Genomic DNA, 18,993 nt, shown 5'->3' with positions numbered 1-18,993 from the left:
GTTCCAACTCATTTTTGCCAATTAAGGGGCACTTTAGTGTGGCCACTCCACCTACCCTGCCCATCTTTCGTTTGTGGGGGCGAAACCCACGCAGACATGGGGAGAATGTGCAAACTCCACATGGACAGTGACCCAGAGCCGGGATCGAATCTGGGACCTCGGTGCCGTGAGGAAGCAGTGCTAACCACTGCACCACCGTGATGCCCTTGATGTATCACTTCAACTGTTTGAACGCGAGCCTTACACAGGACAACGTGACACTTACCTCCGTAAGGCTTCATGCTACATCCCCCCCTCCACCTTCCCACCCAACTCTTCCTCCCATTTGACCTTGTGACCCCTTACCTTTAAATGGTGACCCCGGATTCTAGATTCTCCCACAAGGGGAAACATCCACCCTGTCAATACCCCTCAGGGTCTGATATGTTTCAATCAAGTCTCCTCTGACTCTGCAAAACTCCAGCAGTTATAAGCCTAGCTTGTCCAGCCTTTCCTCAGAAGACAATCTGTCATCAATGATGTTCATCCAGTAAATCTTCACTGAACTTCTTCCAATGCATTTAAATTCTTCCTTAAATAAGGAGACTTCCCAAACCTTCAGAGCTGCAGAACCCCAAGTAACCTACCAAGAGGATAGGGAACTTCAATCATTCTCATAATGTCGATGCCCGATTTTCTGCTGCAAAATAGGTGCCAACACAAATAAACGCAGACAAGATTGTTCGCGCAAAATCTATGCATATATTTGTGTATAAAGGCGGCATGGTAGCATAGTGGTTAGCACTGTTGCTTCACAGCTCCAGGGCTCCAGTTTCGATTCCCGGCTTGGGTCACTGTCAGTGCTGAGTCTGTACGTTCTCCCAGTGTCTGCGTGAGTTTCCTCCGGGTGCTCCGGTTTCCTCCCACACATCCAGAAAGGTTAGGTGAATTGGACATTCTGAATTCTCCCTCTGTGTACCCGAACAGGCGCCGGAGTGTGGCAACTAGGGGATTTTCACTGTAATTTAATTGCAATGTTAATGTAAGCCTGCTTGTGACACTAATTAAGATTATTACTATTATTAATCTGGTCATATCGAAGTTATCTGATTTAAAATATATAAATCTCACCCTTTGCTATTGTTAATGGGAGGAATGATGCTGGGAAGCTGATTCTAATATTGACACACATCTCTTTCCCTCACACATACCCACTCATATATCTGTCTCACACTCACCCACACAAGCACACTCACCACACATCCTCACGCGTAAACACACTCACACTCACATCCTCACACACTCACCACACACACCCTCACACGTAAACACACTCACACTCACATCCTCACACACTCACCGCACACCCCACACACCCAAACACACTCACCACAAACACACTCACCACAAACACACTCACCACACTCACCACAAACACACTCACCACACATCCTCACACACAAACACACTCACCACAAACACACTCACCACACATCCTCACACACAAACACAAACACACATTTACATCCTCACACACTCACCACACACCCCACACACCCTCACACGCAAACACACTCACCACAAACACACTCACCACACATCCTCACACACAAACACAAACACACATTTACATCCTCATACACTCACCACACACCCTCACACACAAACACACTCACCACACACCCTCACCACAAACACACTCACCACACACCCTCACCACAAACACACTCACCACACACCCTCACCACAAACACACTCACCACACACCCTCACACACAAACACACTCACCACACACCCTCACACACAAACACACATTTACATCCTCATACACTCACCACACACCCTCACCACAAGAACACTCACCACACACCCTCACCACAAACACACTCACCACACACCCTCACCACAAACACACTCACCACACACCCTCACCACAAACACACTCACCACACACCCTCACACACAAACACACATTTACATCCTCATACACTCACCACACACCCCACACACCCTCACACACAAACACACTCACCACAAACACACTCACCACACATCCACACACACAAACACAAACACACATTTACATCCTCATACACTCACCACACATCCTCACACAAACACTCACCACACACCCTCACCACAAACACACTCACCACACACCCTCACACATGATGTACCATCAATTCGACTCAAGGCACATTTAGGATCCGAACTGTGGCTTTAATCAGCTAGTTGTTAGCCTGGTGGTCGACTACAGAGAATGGCTGACCGCCGGGAACTCTGGGTACACTATGACACATCCTCACACACAAACACAAACACACATTTACATCCTCATACACTCACCACACACCCTCACACACAAACACACTCACAACACACCCTCACCACAAACACACTCACCACACATCCTCACCACAAACACACTCACCACACATCCTCACCACAAACACACTCACCACACATCCTCACCACAAACACACTCACCACACACCCTCACCACAAACACACTCACCACACATCCTCACCACAAACACACTCACCACACATCCTCACCACAAACACAAACACACATTTACACCCTCATACACTCACCACACACCCTCACACAAACACACTCACCACACATCCTCACCACAAACACAAACACACATTTACACCCTCATACACTCACCACACACCCTCACACACAAACACACTCACCACACATCCTCACCACAAACACACTCACCACACATCCTCACACAAACACACTCACCACACATCCTCACCACAAACACACTCACCACACATCCTCACCACAAACACACTCACCACACATCCTCACACAAACACACTCACCACACATCCTCACCACAAACACACTCACCACACATCCTCACCACAAACACAAACACACATTTACACCCTCATACACTCACCACACACCCTCACACACAAACACAAACACACATTTACATCCTCATACACTCACCACACACCCTCACACACAAACACAAACACACATTTACATCCTCATACACTCACCACACACCCTCACACACAAACACACTCACAACACACCCTCACCACAAACACACTCACCACACACCCTTACACAAACACACTCACCACACACCCTTACACACAAACACACTCACCACACACCCTCACCACAAACACACTCACCACACACCCTCACCACAAACACACTCACCACACACCCTCACCACAAACACACTCACCACACACCCTCACCACAAACACACTCACCACACACCCTTACACACAAACACACTCACCACACACCCTCACCACAAACACACTCACCACACATCCTCACACACAAACACACTCACCACACACCCTTACACACAAACACACTCACCACACACCCTCACCACAAACACACTCACCACACACCCTCACCACAAACACACTCACCACACATCCTCACCACAAACACACTCACCACACATCCTCACCACAAACACACTCACCACACACCCTCACCACAAACACACTCACCACACACCCTCACCACAAACACACTCACCACACATCCTCACCACAAACACACTCACCACACACCCTCACACACAAACACACTCACCACACACCCTCACACACAAACACACTCACCACACACCTTACCACAAACACACTCACCACACATCCTCACACACAAACACACTCACCACACACCTTACCACAAACACACTCACCACACATCCTCACACACAAACACACTCACCACACACCCTCACCACAAACACACTCACCACACATCCTCACACACAAACACACTCACCACACACCCTTACACACAAACACACTCACCACACACCCTCACACACAAACACAGTCACACTCACATCCTCACCACAAACACAGACACACTTACACACAAATACATTCATCACACAAGCACACTAACCACACATCCTTACACAACCACACTCACATCCTTGCATGCACAAACACACTCATAGCCTCACACACAAACTCACACTTCCTCGCACACACAATCACATTCACTTGCTCACACTCACACTCACTTCCTCAGACACACAAACACACTCACGTCCTCGCACACACAAACACATTTGTGAAGACCGATGTAAAATGCCATCTGCTGTCTCTTTATTTTTCCTTAGTAATTCTGCAGACTCGCTCTCCACAGGGATCACGCTCACTTTATTAACTCTTTCCTTTTTAAAATATCTATACTACAAACTCTTATTTATTGTCTGTTTCTATATGTTTCGCTAACTTTCTCTTGTACTCTGGCTTTTCCCTCCTTATCATTCTTTTCCGTCTTTTATATTCTGTCCCATCTTCCGCCCTGCCACACACCTTAGCACAATCACATACCATTATGTGCAGTGCGCTGTGCTGTAACTCTGCAAAGGACCACGTGCATTTTGTTCTGGCCTAGTTCATGGCACAGGTCCTAACCTCAAACTTTCAGGTTCCTGAGCCACTCACCAGGGAAAAGAATCAGATTTGGTTTCCTGTGACCTGCCTCACGGTTTTCAACCTCAGCCGTTGTCACCTGGGTGAGCATAAACGACGGGTATTCAATTGCCCTTTATGTTTGGGTGGTGAAAGAGGAGGGTGGGGGAGAGGGGTTGAGAAGCAGGGGCGGGGGGAGGGGGGTGTTGCGGGGAGGGCCTTCCCGGGAGGGCCTTCCCACCCATCAGACACAAGTATCCCTGTCGGGGTTCTCAGTATTCAGACTTCGGCATTCCGTCCATCACTGGGACGGGACCCGGACCCAAACACCTGAGTCCGAGTCCCACTATTAAGATTGAAAACGCTGGAAAAGCTCAGCGGGCCTAGCAGCATCTGTGGAGAGAGAAACAGAGTTAATGTTATGAGTCTGTATGACTCTTCTCCAGAGCTAAGGCGAGGGAGAAATGTGATGGGTGGTATAAGAGTTTAAGAGTGGGTGGGGCCAAGTGGGAGGTCTGGGGTAGGTGTGAGCGAGGAGAGATTGGTAAACGCATGTTTAATCTCCGCACATGCTGCCAGACCCTGCTGAGTTTCCCCAGCATCTCTGTTTCTATTTCCGGTTTCCAGCAACCCCGGCATTTTGCTTTTATTCGAGTGTCCACTTGCTGGCTCTGTGCAACGCTGGGCTCAAACACGTCCGCTTCTGTCCTCAGAGGCTGGAATGCTTTCACAAAGCCTGAGGAACACTCCCGAGGAAGTGTAGCCCTCTGTAACAATTTAGTAAGTAACTGGGCTAGAGGCTTTTCCCTCTAAATTGGGAGGCAATTAGCACTGGCAGACATTGTGAAGTGAAGTAGGTCGAAATGAAGCTCCTGAGGGACAGAGACCATTTGGGCGGGGGGCTGGGGGGGGCGAGGGGTGAGGGGGGGGGAGAGGGGGGGGGGGGGGGGGGCGAGGGGAGAGGGGGAGCGAGGGGAGGGGGGGTGAGGGGAGGGGGGGGCGAGGGGAGAGGGGGGCAAGGGGAGGGGGGGCAAGGGGAGGGGGGGGGGCGAGGGGGGGCGAGGGGAGAGGGGGGGGCGAGGGGAGGGGGGGCAAGGGGAGAGGGGGGGCGAGGGGAGGGGGGGGGCGAGGGGGGGGGGCGAGGGGAGGGGGGGTGAGGGGAGGGGGGGCCGAGGGGAGGGGGGGGCAAGGGGAGGGGGGGCAGCGTACGACAAAAGTAAATAATGTGAACGTTTTTTTTCAATTAAAGAGGACAGGACAGTCTCTTTGAAAGAGAACAGACAAAGCATTCTGAATGTTAAGTATCAGCGATAAAGGAGCTGATGAGTTTCTTGCTGATTTTGGAAGGCTGAGCAAAATGTAAGGTATTTTGGATTGCAAACGCCTTGCGACATCCGGCATTCTTTTTCTCTCCGTGGACTGTCATTAAAAATTCAGATCTAAGGTTTCCCACCAGTGGAGATGATGGATGATGAGAGTGGCTGCAGCTCCGACACTTTGAGCTTGGGGGCTGATACCTTCACACGGAACACTGTGCGAGGGGAGAGTCAAAGAATAAAGCATCAGTTTGAGGTTTCACCTATCAGGCTGGAGCCCTTCATTCCCCGAGCTGAGATCCCCTTTCACCCTGGCTCCATGGAATTGTGTAATGGTGCGTTGCAAGCCAAAATAACAGCAGGTGTTTCAACACAGAATTACATTGAGTTATTACAGGAGGAAGTTACAAAGAGCCAGAGTGTAAGTACGACTCTTATTTCGTACGACTATTAACAATTAATTTCCTTTCTCTTGTAATCACTGTTGGAACCCACGTTAGGTTGTGTTCTGTAAAACCTGCTATTATCAAGTGTGACTTAGTAGGGCAGCAGGGTGGCGCAGTGGTTAGCACTGCTGCCTCACGGCGCCGAGGTCCCAGGTTGGATCCCAACTCTGGGTCACTATCCGTGTGGAGTTTGCACATTCTCCCCGTGTTTGTGTGTGCTTCGCTCCCACAATGCAAAGATGTGCAGGGTAGGTGGATTGGCCACACTAAATTGCCCCTTAATTGGAAAAAGTGAATTGGGCACTCTAAATTTATGTTTTTTAAAGTACGACTTAAACGAGATATACCTGAATAAGTTCCATTTTTATTCTCCTCTTACACAGAAGTATCAGGACAGCCGCAAGGTTGAAGGTGATAGTGAAGATGGAGTCGTGACACCTCAGTCTAGCAGCATCAAGTCTCGTAGCCATTTCTCCACGCTCAATGTTCCCTACTCTGTCCCAAAAGAATGTGCGCTACCTTCAAACCTCGACGGTCTACCCATCACACTGGAGACAGCGGTGGTAAGCCTATCCATTCTGCCCAATTTTATTCAGCTGTGCTGAAACTGTATCGCATTTTAACAAAGGAATGATGAAATGCAATCTCTGTCTCTGTGAGACATCACAGCCGACAATAAGTGCTGCCAGACAAAAGAGGAGCAAGAGCTCATTGTATTCATGTTTCCCTTTAAGAATACAGTACGTCAACCTAAGCATTGGTTAATTGTCCCTGACTTGCGTTTCTCGAGGAAAAGCCTACGTAAGGAGCTAAAATGTAATTTTAATGACCATCTCTTAACAATGACAATGTTATGACAATTGGACGTGCTTGTAGGTGAGTGAGCAAGAGGACAAACACAGTGTGGAACTGCGCCACAGAGAAAAAGAAGGGGGTAAAATAATCTGAAGATTTCTGTTCTTAGCCTTGGACAGTCAAACAGGTTGCCATGTTCACCACCCAGGGCTAGGTGTGGAGCATAGTCTCCTGAATGAGGCAGCTCTCATAACCCTTGACCCTCAGCCTCGAGTGTATTCAATGGGTCTTCCAGGCGTTGACATCCTATGTTGCATTTCATGAGGTAAACCTTCAGGGTGTCTTTGAAGCATTTCCTTTGTTGTCCTCTTGTTCAGGAGTCCAAAGACTTGCAGGTTAGGTGGATTGACCATGGACATGGATTGGCCGTGCTAAATTACCCCTCAGTGTCCATAGGTGTGCAGGTTAGGTGGGTTTATGGGGATAAGGTGGGGCAGTGAACCTCGGTAGGGTGCTCATTCGGAGGGTCGGTGTAGACTCCATGGGCTGAATTGTCTCCTTCTACCCTGTAGGAATTCTATGGTTCTGTGGTTCCTTGAACTGGGAAAAGAAGATTTCCTTTGGCAATCAGGACTCTGACATCCTAAACACATGGCCGGCCCAGCGGAGTTGGTTTCGGATGATCATGGCCTCGATGCTGCTGCTCTTGGTTCCTTGAAGGATGCTGATGTTAGTGCGACTGTCTTCCCAGCTGATGCAGAGAATCTGTCTCCGACAGCATTAATGGTACCTCGCCAGGGCCTCCAGGTGGCATCTGTATGTAGTCCAAGTTTCTGATCTGTATAGAAGAGTTGGAAGGACGACTGCCGTATACATGAGGATCTTGGTGTCAGTATGGATGTCACGGTCATCAAAGACTCTCGTCCTTGACATCTAAAGGAGGTGCTCACGGATTGGATAAGATGTTGGATCTTCACATCAATGTCAGCCTGAGTGGAGAGGTGGCTCCCCAGATATGGAAAATGTCCCACATTTGTAAGGTTTCTCCACTGAGGGAGGAAGAGACCGGATCTTGCCCTGGGGCAGGTTGTTAAAGGACTTAAATCTTCTTGAGGTGGAGGTTGAGACCAATTCTTTGGTATGCTTCCATCAAGGAGTCAAGCTTGGCTTGGAGATTCTCTTCTGAGAGAGTAGAGATGGCGATGTCACCCACACACTGAAGGTGCACGATTGATGTCAGTGTCATGTTCTTGTTGCATTTCAAATGGTTGAGGTTGAAATGTTTTCCATCCATTCCGTAGATGTTGTGCACTGGGAAGCTTATTCTTGGCAAGGTGAAGGATGGTGGAATGAAGGTGGAGAAAAGGGTGGGGGTGATAAATTATCCCTGCTTGACTCCAGTCTTGACCTCAAATGTTTCTGTCTTATTTCCATCGGTAAGGACTGCCACCAGCATCTTGTCATGGGGGAATCGGAGAATGTTGATGAATTTCTCTGGGCAGCCGGCCTTTGACAGGGTCTTCCATAGCATTTCCCAATAGACTGAGTCGAAAGCCTTGGTCAGATCAATGAAGATCAAGTAAAGTGGTTAATGTTGCTCCTGAAGTTGCCGAGCAGTGAAAATCAGGCTCGCTGTTCTACAGTTTGGTCAGAAGCCACACTGACTTTCCGGAATGATTTCTTCAGAGGCTGGAAGAAGGCAGCGAGCAAGGATTCGGACAATGATCTTCCTGGTGATGCAGAGTACGGAGATTCCTCGGCCCACTTCGGTCTCCTTTCTTGAAGATCGGGGCAATGACGGCATCCCTGAGGTCGGTAGGAATTTCCTCTCTGTCCCAGATGTTCAGGAACAGCTGATGGAGATAATCTTCTCCTCCAAGTTTGAAAATCTCCATTGGGATCCCCTCCACTCCTGTGACTTTTCCATTATTCACGTGGTTAATGCCGGCTTCAACTTCATCCACACTTGGTGGGAATCCAAGATCATCTTTGATGGGGAGTTGGGGGATTTCCTCAAACACGTCCTCATCTATGATTGTATCATAGTTTAGGAGTTCTTTGAAGTATTCTCTTCATTGGAGGCTGATGTTTTCTCTGTATCTCAAGAGGGTTCCACCCTTACTCCACACTAGTTTGAGGTGTAGGATATTTGACCCATTTGGCCTTGGTGGAACTGAAGATACTCCAGGTGTCATGCTTGTCGGCGAACAGTGCAGCTCCTTAGCTTTCTCAGACCACCATTGGTTCGAGATTTTCCCACTTCTTCTTTGTACCTGATATAATCATAGTTGAGGACGTGTTTCAGGAAATCCCCCAACTCTGTACCTGCACCTTGGCTGATTGAGCTCTCCTCTTTGCCTTGCTGGTTATGCTGCTTTACCAGAGGCAGAGAGCTTTCCTCTTCTTGTCGATGATTAATGAGGGGAATGGTAAACAGAGCGTGACTGGAAGGGACAGGGAGTACAGGGAGTACAAAACTAAGAGTAAATCAGCAGATAAGGCTAAATGTTCGAAAAAACAAAAGGACAAAACTTTGCGTCTAATCCAAAGCAAAGCAAATGAACTGAAAGCTCAAATAGAAATAAATAAGTACAATCTGATAGCCAATACAGTGACATGGTTGCAGGATGACTTGGATTGACATCTGATTATCTAAGGGTACATTACATTTAGGATGGGCAGGAAGCCAGGTAAAGGCGGAGGGGTGGCTCTGTTAATTAATGATGGTATTAGCATGTCAGAAAGGGTGACCTCAGGTCAGGGAACGAGGATGTAGAAACAGTTTGCATGGAGTTTGCTCCCCGTGACTGCGTAGGTTTTCTCCGGGTGCTCCGGTTTCCTCCCACACTCCAAAGACGTGCAGGTTCAATGGATTGGCCCTGCTACATTGCCACTTAGTGCCCAAAAGATTAGATGAGGTTACTGGGTTACAAGGATGGCATGGGCCTAGGTAGGGTGCTCTTTCAGAGAATCGGGCAAACTTGATGGGCCGAATGGCCTCCTGCACTGTAGTGATTCTATGAGTCTATATGTTTGTGGGAATGATGTACAGGCCACCTGAAAGTACCCGCAGGGTTTGATGGGGTATAAAGGAAGAAATAATGGCAAGTTGTCAGAAGGATAATGGGGGAGATTCTCCGACCCCCCCCTGCCAGGTCGGAGAATCGCCGGGGGGGGGGGGGGCAGCGTGAATCCCGCCCCCGTCAGCTGCCAAATTCTCTGGCACCACGGATTTAGCGGGGGCAGGAATCGCGCCGTGCCGGTTGGCGGCCGATGGCAGAGGCCCCCATGGCGATTCTCCGGCCCGCAATGGACCGAGTGGCCGCCCGTTTTCGGTCGGTCCCGCTGGCGTATGTTATACCTGGTATTTGCCGGCAGCACCTGGCTGTGCCGGCGGCCTCCGGGATCTGGCCCCGGGAGGTGCTCCCACGGTGGCCTGGCCCGCGATCGGGGCCCACCGATCAGCGGGCGGGCCTGTGCCGTGGGGGCACTGTATTCTTCTGCACCTGTGGCTGTACCGATCTGCCATTGCCGGTGCAGAGACTAACCCCTCTGCTCATGCCCTGGGATGATGCCAGCACCCGCTGGCGCTCTCCCGCATACTGCAACTCGCACCGGCCGGCGGAATCCCTTTGGTGCCGGTTGGCGTGGCGCCAAGCCCCTTCCCCGCCGGCCGGCACGGCGCAAAAAACTCCGGGGCCAACCTAGCCCCTGAAGGTGCGGAGGATTTCGCACCTTTGGGGCGGCCCGACACCGGAGTGGTTCATGCCATTCCTCGACGCCAGAACCCCCCCCCGCCCTACCGGGTAGGGGAGAATCCCGCCCATTGTGATTGAATTTTACATTCAGTTTGAGGGAGAGAAGAGTGTGTCCAAGACTAGTCTTTTAATCTTAAATGAAGACAATTATGAGAGCATGTAAACCCAACTAGTTAAAGTGAACAGGAAAATTAGGTGAAGAGATAGGTCAATAGAGATGCATTGGAGGTAGTTAAGGGTATCATTTAGAGCACTGGGGCTTTTTGGCATACACAGAGCAAATACATGCCAGAAAGGAAAATTCCAATGAGAGACTGAGAGACTCCACCATCGGTGGCTAACTAAAGCAATTAAAATAGTATCAAACTTAAAGAAAAGGTAAATAATTGCACAAAGGGGAATGGCAGGTCAGTATGTTAGCCAGAATGTAAAAAAAAAGCAAAGAATGTTGATGAGGGAAAAATTAGACTCCAATAGAAAGATAGCTGGGAGTATAAAAATTAGAAAGTAAGAGTTGCAATAGATTTTTTTTTAAGTTAACAAAGAAAGTGTTGGTTCTATAGAAAGTGAGTCTGGAGAAAGCATAAGGGAAAATAAGGAGCTGGCAGATTAAATGAACCAATATTTCACATCAGCCTTCAATATAGAGGATGCAGGTTACATCCCAGAAAAAGCTGTAAATCAGGAAATGGAAAGGAGGAAGAAACTCGGGAAATTTACAATCACCAGGGAGGTGGGTACTAAAAAGTTTGTTGGAGCTGTGGGCTGACAAATCCCGGGGTCCGGATGGACTTTGTCCAAGGGTCTGAAAAATAGTGGCTGGTAAGATAGTTGCTGTGTTGGTTTTAATTTTCCATAATTCCCTTGATTAAGGGGAAGGTTCCGTTAGACTGGAAAATAGTAAATGCAACACCTTCATTCAAAAAGGGATCAAGGCAGAAAGCAGAAGACAGGACAGTTCGCTTTACATCTGTCTGAGGGAAAATGTTAGACGCTATTATTAAAGATGTTATCGCAAGGCATTTGGGAAAATCCAGGGTAATCAGGCAGAGTCTACACGATTTTTTGAAAGGGCAACCATGTTTACCCAATTTATTTGGAGTTCTTTGAAGAAGTAACATATGCTGTGAATAACGGGAAACCAGTGGATATACTGTACTTAGATTTCCAGAAGGCATCTGATATGGTGCCACATCAAAGGTTATCGTGGAAAATACAAGCTCATGTGTAGGGGATACATAATTGCAGAAGATTGGCTAAATAACTGGAAACAGAGAGTAGGCATAAATGGGTCTATTTCTGGTTGACAAGATGAAATCAGTCGTGTACTACAGGGATCAGTGCTGGGGCCTCAACATTTTACCATTTAGATAAAAGACTTAGATGAAGAGACCAAAATATGGTTGCTAAATTTGCTGATGACACAAAGATATGGTAGGACTGTAGATGCAAAGAGGAACCAAGGAGGCTGCAAAGGGATAGAGATAAGTTAATTGAGGAGGCAACGACCAGAAAACAAAGATGACCAGAACTGCATTTATTAAGATTCTGTACAGTTTGACATAACTTCCCTCCTTTTTCATTCTATCCCTTGAAAAATAAAACCACGGTTCATTTTTTTTATGACCTTGCCAACCTATGGCTCAACTTGCAGTGATTTATGTTTTTGTACTCCAATATCCCTCTGATCCTTTACCTCATCTAGACTTGCACCTTTCAAGTGCCCTCCTTATTCTTTCTACCAAAGTGTACTACCTCCCGTTTACCTGTGTTGAACTTTGTTTGCCAATAATTTGGCCATTCTGCAAGTTTATTCATGTGTTCCTGTAACTTGTGGCAGTCCTCATCAGCATTGGCCACCCACCCAATTGGCTCTCATCCACAAATTTAGAAAGTGTGGTTGATTGTTAGATCCAACTAATAATAATCATCATCTTTATTGGCACAAGTCGGCTTACATTAACATAGGAATGAAGTTACTGTGAAAATCCCCTCGTCGCCACATTCTGGTGCCTGTTCGGGTACACAGAGGGAGAATTCAGAGTATCCAATCCACCCAACAGCACATCTTTCGGGACTTACATATTGGTACATATTGATAAGCTGTTTTACTGTGATTGGACTCATTTAAGTCAAACTGTATGACTTGCCTTCAAGAAACAATGTAAAATAAAGAACATGCCATGCTGACCCACAACAATGGGTCATCAAACTTGGCTCAAACATGAAATTATCGCACCATTCTCGTTTGCTGTCAGATTGCGTCGCATCATTCCCTTTTCAAAATATCCCCTTTCCTGTTGTATCTATCTGACTTGCCACTGGTTATCCACAGCCTGGAAAGGAAGGTTGGCTGGAGAGCAATATTGCACGGTACAAAGTATTACGTGCACAGTCAATACTGGTCCTTCTGCTGCATACAAGCCTCCTCCCACCGCTTCTACCCCATCAACATATCCTATCATTTCTGTCTCCTCCATTGGCTTATCTGGCTTCACTTTAAATGCATCTACGCTCTTCACCCCAACGACTCTTGTGGCAGAGAGTTCCACATTCAAACCACTCTCTGACTAAAGACGTTTCTCCTGAATTCTTGACTTGATTATAATAATAATCTTTATTGTCACAAGTAGGCTTACATCAACACTGCAATGAAGTTACTGTGAAAAGCCCCTAGTCGCCACATTCCGGCGCCTGCTCGGGTACACAGGGACAATGCAGAATGTTGCCTCGAGTTCTGGCCTTTCCCACAAGTGGAAACATCTTCTCGACATCTTGGGTGGCACGGTAGCACAGTGATCAGCTCAGATGCCTCACAACACCAGAGACCCGGGTTCGATTCCAACCTCGGGTAACTGTCTGTGTGGGCAGTTACAAAGATTCAATTGGATGATGTTTGACTGTTAGCGAAACAGCTTTTTCTTCTCCTACTTCTAATGCTTTTATCATAGAATCATAGAATTTACAATGCAAAAGGAAGCCATTCGGCCCATCGAGTCTGCACCGGCCCTTACAAAGACACCCTACTCAAGCCCACATCTCTACCCTATCCCCGTACCCCAGTAACCCTCACTTAATCTTTCTGGACACTAAAGGCAATTTATCATGGCCAATCCATCTAACCCTCACATCTTTGGACTGTGGGAGGAAACTGGAGCACCCGGAGGAAACCCACGCACACACGGGGAGAACGTGCAGACAGTGGCCCAAGCCGAGAATCGAACCTGGGACCCTGGAGCTGTGAAGCAAGTGTGCTAACAACTATGCTACCGTGCTGCCCCTTTTTTAGAACTTTCAAACATTTTTAGAACTTTATATCTGGGGAAATTTTTTAAAATTAATTTATGGAAGGTGGGCATCGCTGGCTAGACCAGCATTTATCGCCCCGTAAAAGAGAAATGTTCAGAGAAAATAACAAAAAATGGAAATGGATCTTCGATTCCTGGAGTCTCCAGGTCAATCCTGGCAGGTTGGTAACTTTACTCACCTGCAGTCTGGGTCCTTTTCCGATGCTAGGCCTTCACCAGCAGCAGCTGATTTAGCAAGGGGCTGGTTTAGCACACTAGGCTAAATCGCTGGCTTTTAAAGCAGATCAAGGCAGGCCAGCAGCACGGTTCAATTCCCGTACCAGCCTCCCCGAACAGGCGCCGGAATGTGGTGACTAGGGGCTTTTCACAGTAACTTCATTGAAGCCTACTTGTGACAATAATCGATTTTCATTTTTTCATTTCAGCTACCACCTCCCAGTAGTGTGGCTGAACAATGAACCCTCTGATTGGCCAGCAGCTCTTGGTTGGCATGACCTCCGCCCTGGGACCAGGGATCCCGGGGATGGGCCCCCGCCACTCAGCAGTTGAGTTTCTGATTGGCCCTTATTGCAAGGTGCCGTGGATCTCTCACAGGATCTCCAGCCACTGGGGAGGGCCCCCATCGCCTACATTAAATTGTGCCCACTATTCTCATTGTCACTCATCTACCGCCAAGTACCTTTTGTTTTTGATTTGCCTCTTCGCCATCTTTGGACATGAGTCCCCACCACTCGACCACTTCCATATCTGCCCCACTGTAAACACGCGATATTTTAAGGTAAATTTTCTGAAGAGGCTTTCCAGGTCTCCTGACGTAACTTCAGTGCAAATCCCAGAGAAAGGATGTATATTAGCACAGGACTTCCAGCAAACCTGTAGACTATCGAAAGACTACGGTGCATTTATATAGCATCTTTCACAACCGTGGGATATCTCAAAGTGCTTCACAGCCAATGAAGTACTTTTGAAGAGTAGTCAGTGTTGTAATTTAGGAAATGCAGCAGGCAATATGTACAGAAAGCTCCCACAAAAAGCAATGTGATAATAATGACCAGTTGATCTATTTCCATAATGTTCACTGAGGGAACAAACATTAGGCAGGCCACCTGGGAAGCTCCCCTGCTCTTCTTCAAAATAATGCTATCTATTGTAACCACCTGACAGCTCGGGCAGGCTGGTCTGGATAGCTCATCTGTAGGGCAGCACCTCTGACAGTGCAGCACTCCCTTGGGACTGCACTGCAAGCTCAGACTACATTTTGGGCTCAAGTCTCTGGAGTGGCAATTGAACCCACAGCATTCCGACTTCAGGAAGAATCCTGCCCACTGAGACCATGCAGCTGAATTTTGGCTAAAGCCACAGAGAGACCAAAAGAACCCTTTCAGGTCACCTGCTAAAGTAGACAGCTTTAGGAGGCATTTTCCGATCTGTTCCAAGTACTTTATTGACAGTATCAACAACAGTGCCCCTCGCACTGAACCCTGGCATTCGTTACTGGCTCTTTGCCATGCTGGCACGCCTTCTGTCACAACCACTTGTTACGTTCCCTGACTGAGCCAATGTTCAGTCGACCTCAGAGCCTCTATTCAGTTTATTCAGTTCCCTGTCTATTAAACCCCTTCTCATTGAACTACAGACAGGAATATTTATCGTCATTTCAAGAGCCCTTTTGTGTTGGGGAGTGTGCAGAGAATGGCAAACCTCGCAAGATAATATCTTAGTGCTGTTAGTGTAGCAATTTCCATAACCCATGTATAATATAGTCATCTTGAAATGACTGCCGCTATTGTGTTACACCATTGTGTACTTTACAGTCGATTAGAAATGTTATAACATCAGGTTCCTAACCCCACGCACTCACCTCAAAGCGCAGAGAGGCGTTGCTGTCCAGTTAAGTGTTTCTCTGCGTTTCTGCACTGTACGTTCTATGTTCTAAGCACTTGGATTGACAATTATGACAATTGACAATGAACAAGACCTTTTATGACTAACCACTTCTTAAAACTAAAGGCCTGAAGTGGAGAGATGAGAAGCTTTTTTTAAACTTTAATCTGTTATGTTATTGTTTCGTTGGGATGTCGCTACCTGTAGCGGGAATTGCTTCAACACCATTAAGCAGCTCTGTAGAAGTTACCAAGACGTCTTTGTTGACATCACTGAACTTTTCACATATTTACAGTGGAGGGTCCAGGTATGGAGATGACTCCACAGCATGTCCCTGAATGTTGCTACCTAGCTCTACACTTCTGACTAGGTCAGATCCCTTTTTACATCACTAGAGGGCAGTACTGTACTCAGTCCCGGATTAACACTTAATGCACCAGATGCTCCTACTACAGTTAGGATCTGAAATGCATTGCCCTAAAGGTCGCTGAAGCATGATCAATGGTAACTTTCAGGAGTTATATGTACTTGGAAAGGAGAAAAGTAGAGTTACGGGGGGAAGAGTCGGGAAGTGACAGTAATTGGAGAGCTCATTCAAAGAGCTAACACGGGCAATGGGCCGAATGGCCATTGTCTGTGCTGTAATAGTCTGTGAAATGTTTAGTGGCCACAGAGGAGTCCAAAACGAGAGGCGTGAAGAAATATAATTAATTACAAAGTAAACTGTATACACAGGATCCCAGCTGGGACTACTCATACTCGGCTCCCATCTGGGCAGGTGTTTATGACAGAGTCTTTTACCCGGCTGATGGGCCCCTACCCCCTCAACAGGGAGGCTCGTATGCTACGAGCTAATTGGTCCGTCCCCATAGACCTCGTGTGGGTTACAGCAAAGTGATTCCACAAGATGCCAACATGCTTTGTTTTTGAGTTTCACCCATTTAAATTGTGCGATGAATCTTAATGCTTGGCCGCAACATTTAAAGTCTGCATTCGTTCAAAAGCAGCAACTGGGGCTTCAGAACAACTGTGCATGCGCAATCCTGCTCCTGGTCAAACAGCTTTTCTCCTTTCAGAGGACACCGTATCTGGGCTAACAAAGTGGAAATACATGAGGGGAGAAAAGAGGAGAAGAATATACTGATAGGGTTTCATAAAGTCAGGTGGGAGGAAGCTTGTGGCGCTAACAATTGCACTCAAAGACGGGAGACATGTACAATCGAGGCTTTATTGCTGTGTGATGCTATTCCTCCGGCTGCAACTGTAGACTAGGGACTGAGTGACTCACACGCATATTTATACACAAGCTCCCTGTGGGCAGAGCTAGCCGGGGTAACCTGTATTACAGGTACAGCCCTACATCCCCCTACTGCAAGTATGCATATCTACAGTGGTTATCACCACAAAGCTTATGGGGACGATAAATACAAGTAGAGACCAATTGTGCCAAATGATCTGTTTCTGTCCTCTGAATTATTTATATTATTCAATTTATATCAAAGACTTATCTCCAAAGGTTATGACAGAAACAATACAGATTCATTTAAAAAAAGACTTGCATTTATAAAGAACTGTTGGATGGTGTAATGAACTCCAATTGGCTTTATTGGTTGGCCAATTGGAGTATGAGCTCCCTCAATGATAGCTCATTGAGGGGGCCCATATAATCAGCTGTGTAGGCTTTGTGAGCAGTCTTAAGTTGACTGGACTGCTAGCAGCACTGTTTGTAGCTGCTCCTGTAATATCGTTATTGTAAATAAATATTGGTGTGGTGACGGAACTCCTGCTTCCCGTGGATTACTACAGATGGCCAAAGGACATCCCAAAATGCTTTACAGCCAATTAACCACTTTTGTTCTGAAGTACAGTCACTGTCGTATGAGGAACGTTTGAGGAATCTGGGCCTGTACTCGTTGGAGTTTAGAAGGGTGAGAGGGGATCTTATTGAAACGTACAAGATACTGCGAGGCCTGGATAGAGTGAACGTGGAGAGGATGTTTCCGCTTGTAGGAAAAACTAGAACCAGAGGACACCATCTCAGACTAAAGGGACGATCCTTTAAAACAGAGATGAGGAGGAATTTCTTCAGCCAGAGGGTGGTGAATCTGTGGAACTCTTTGCCACAGAAGGCTGTGGAGGCCAAATCACTGAGTGTCTTTAAGACAGAGATAGATAGGTTCTTGATTAATAAGGGGATCAGGGGTTATGGGGAGAAGGCAGGAGAATGGGGATGAGAAAATATCAGCCATGATTGAATGGCGGAGCAGACTTGATTCCTGATTCCTTTTTGTCATTTGTTTATGTTATATGCAGGCTAATGTTTGGGGGTTTGGTGGGAGGATGGGTTCGTGGTTATTGATATGGGGATTGACATTACATTCGTTACTGATTATTGTTGGGTGTAAATTTGGGAGAATATGTGAAAAAGGAGGAGAATCAAAATATATATATTTTTTAAATGAATGCCTTGTGTATCTTTAACGATTGCTTTGTGATGGCTTGTGATTTCCTTTCCATGAAGGCGTTACGGAAGGTTCTGTTTGGAACGGCATTTCAAGTTTTCAATTATGAATGGAAGAAATCCCACTTCAAGTTCCGGGACCCTTTTACAGATTTGGCATATGCACTGGAGGCAGAAAGGGTCAGTCTTCGTAAAAACTGTACAAAATATATTTTTGGTTTGGGCTTGTCCATGGGTCACATCCAGAAACCCGTCACCATGCTTGAAGTCACCAAACTAAATTACTGAGAAATCCACTGATGATTCTTGATATGGGTAGGGATTCTCTGACCCCGCGCCGGGTTGGAGAATTGCCGGGGGTCGGCGTGAATCCCACCCCCCCCCCCCAAAAAACTGGCCCGGTGTGAGTCGCACAGCCCGCCTCAGAGAATGGTGGTGTCCAGCGCGACTCAATGGGCTCTGGGGCCGCCCGAATTCTCCGGCCCGCAGTGGGCCGAAGTCCCGCCCGTCTGTAGCCAGTCCCGCCGGCGTAAATCAGAGTAGGTCCCTTACCGGCAGGACCTGGCGGCGCGGGCGGGCTCCAGGGTTCCTGGGGGGTTGCGGGGGGATCT

At 47.4% G+C, this 18,993-nt stretch overlaps 1 protein-coding gene across 2 annotated transcripts in view; it reads left to right on the top strand.

The window, feature by feature from the left end:
- The window catches only part of mindy4b (MINDY family member 4B), an 80,212-nt gene that overhangs the window by 26,098 nt on the left and 35,121 nt on the right, over positions 1-18,993 (top strand). The window contains exons 1-3 of one of the 2 annotated variants that reach the window (XM_038817206.1): positions 5,932-6,151; positions 6,560-6,739; positions 18,443-18,562. In XM_038817206.1, the coding sequence (XP_038673134.1) occupies positions 6,050-6,151; positions 6,560-6,739; positions 18,443-18,562 (402 nt within the window). In that variant the 5' untranslated portion in view covers positions 5,932-6,049. Of the gene's footprint in view, positions 1-5,931; positions 6,152-6,559; positions 6,740-18,442; positions 18,563-18,993 lie in introns of those variants that run through there. The other variant, XM_038817205.1, reaches the window with a different exon arrangement.

The sequence above is a fragment of the Scyliorhinus canicula genome, chromosome 13 (genome assembly GCF_902713615.1).
Source record: "Scyliorhinus canicula chromosome 13, sScyCan1.1, whole genome shotgun sequence".
NCBI classification, from domain to species: domain Eukaryota; kingdom Metazoa; phylum Chordata; class Chondrichthyes; order Carcharhiniformes; family Scyliorhinidae; genus Scyliorhinus; species Scyliorhinus canicula.
The sequence above is the reverse complement of the archived record's forward strand: the minus strand, read 5'-3'. Positions and strand labels throughout refer to the sequence as shown.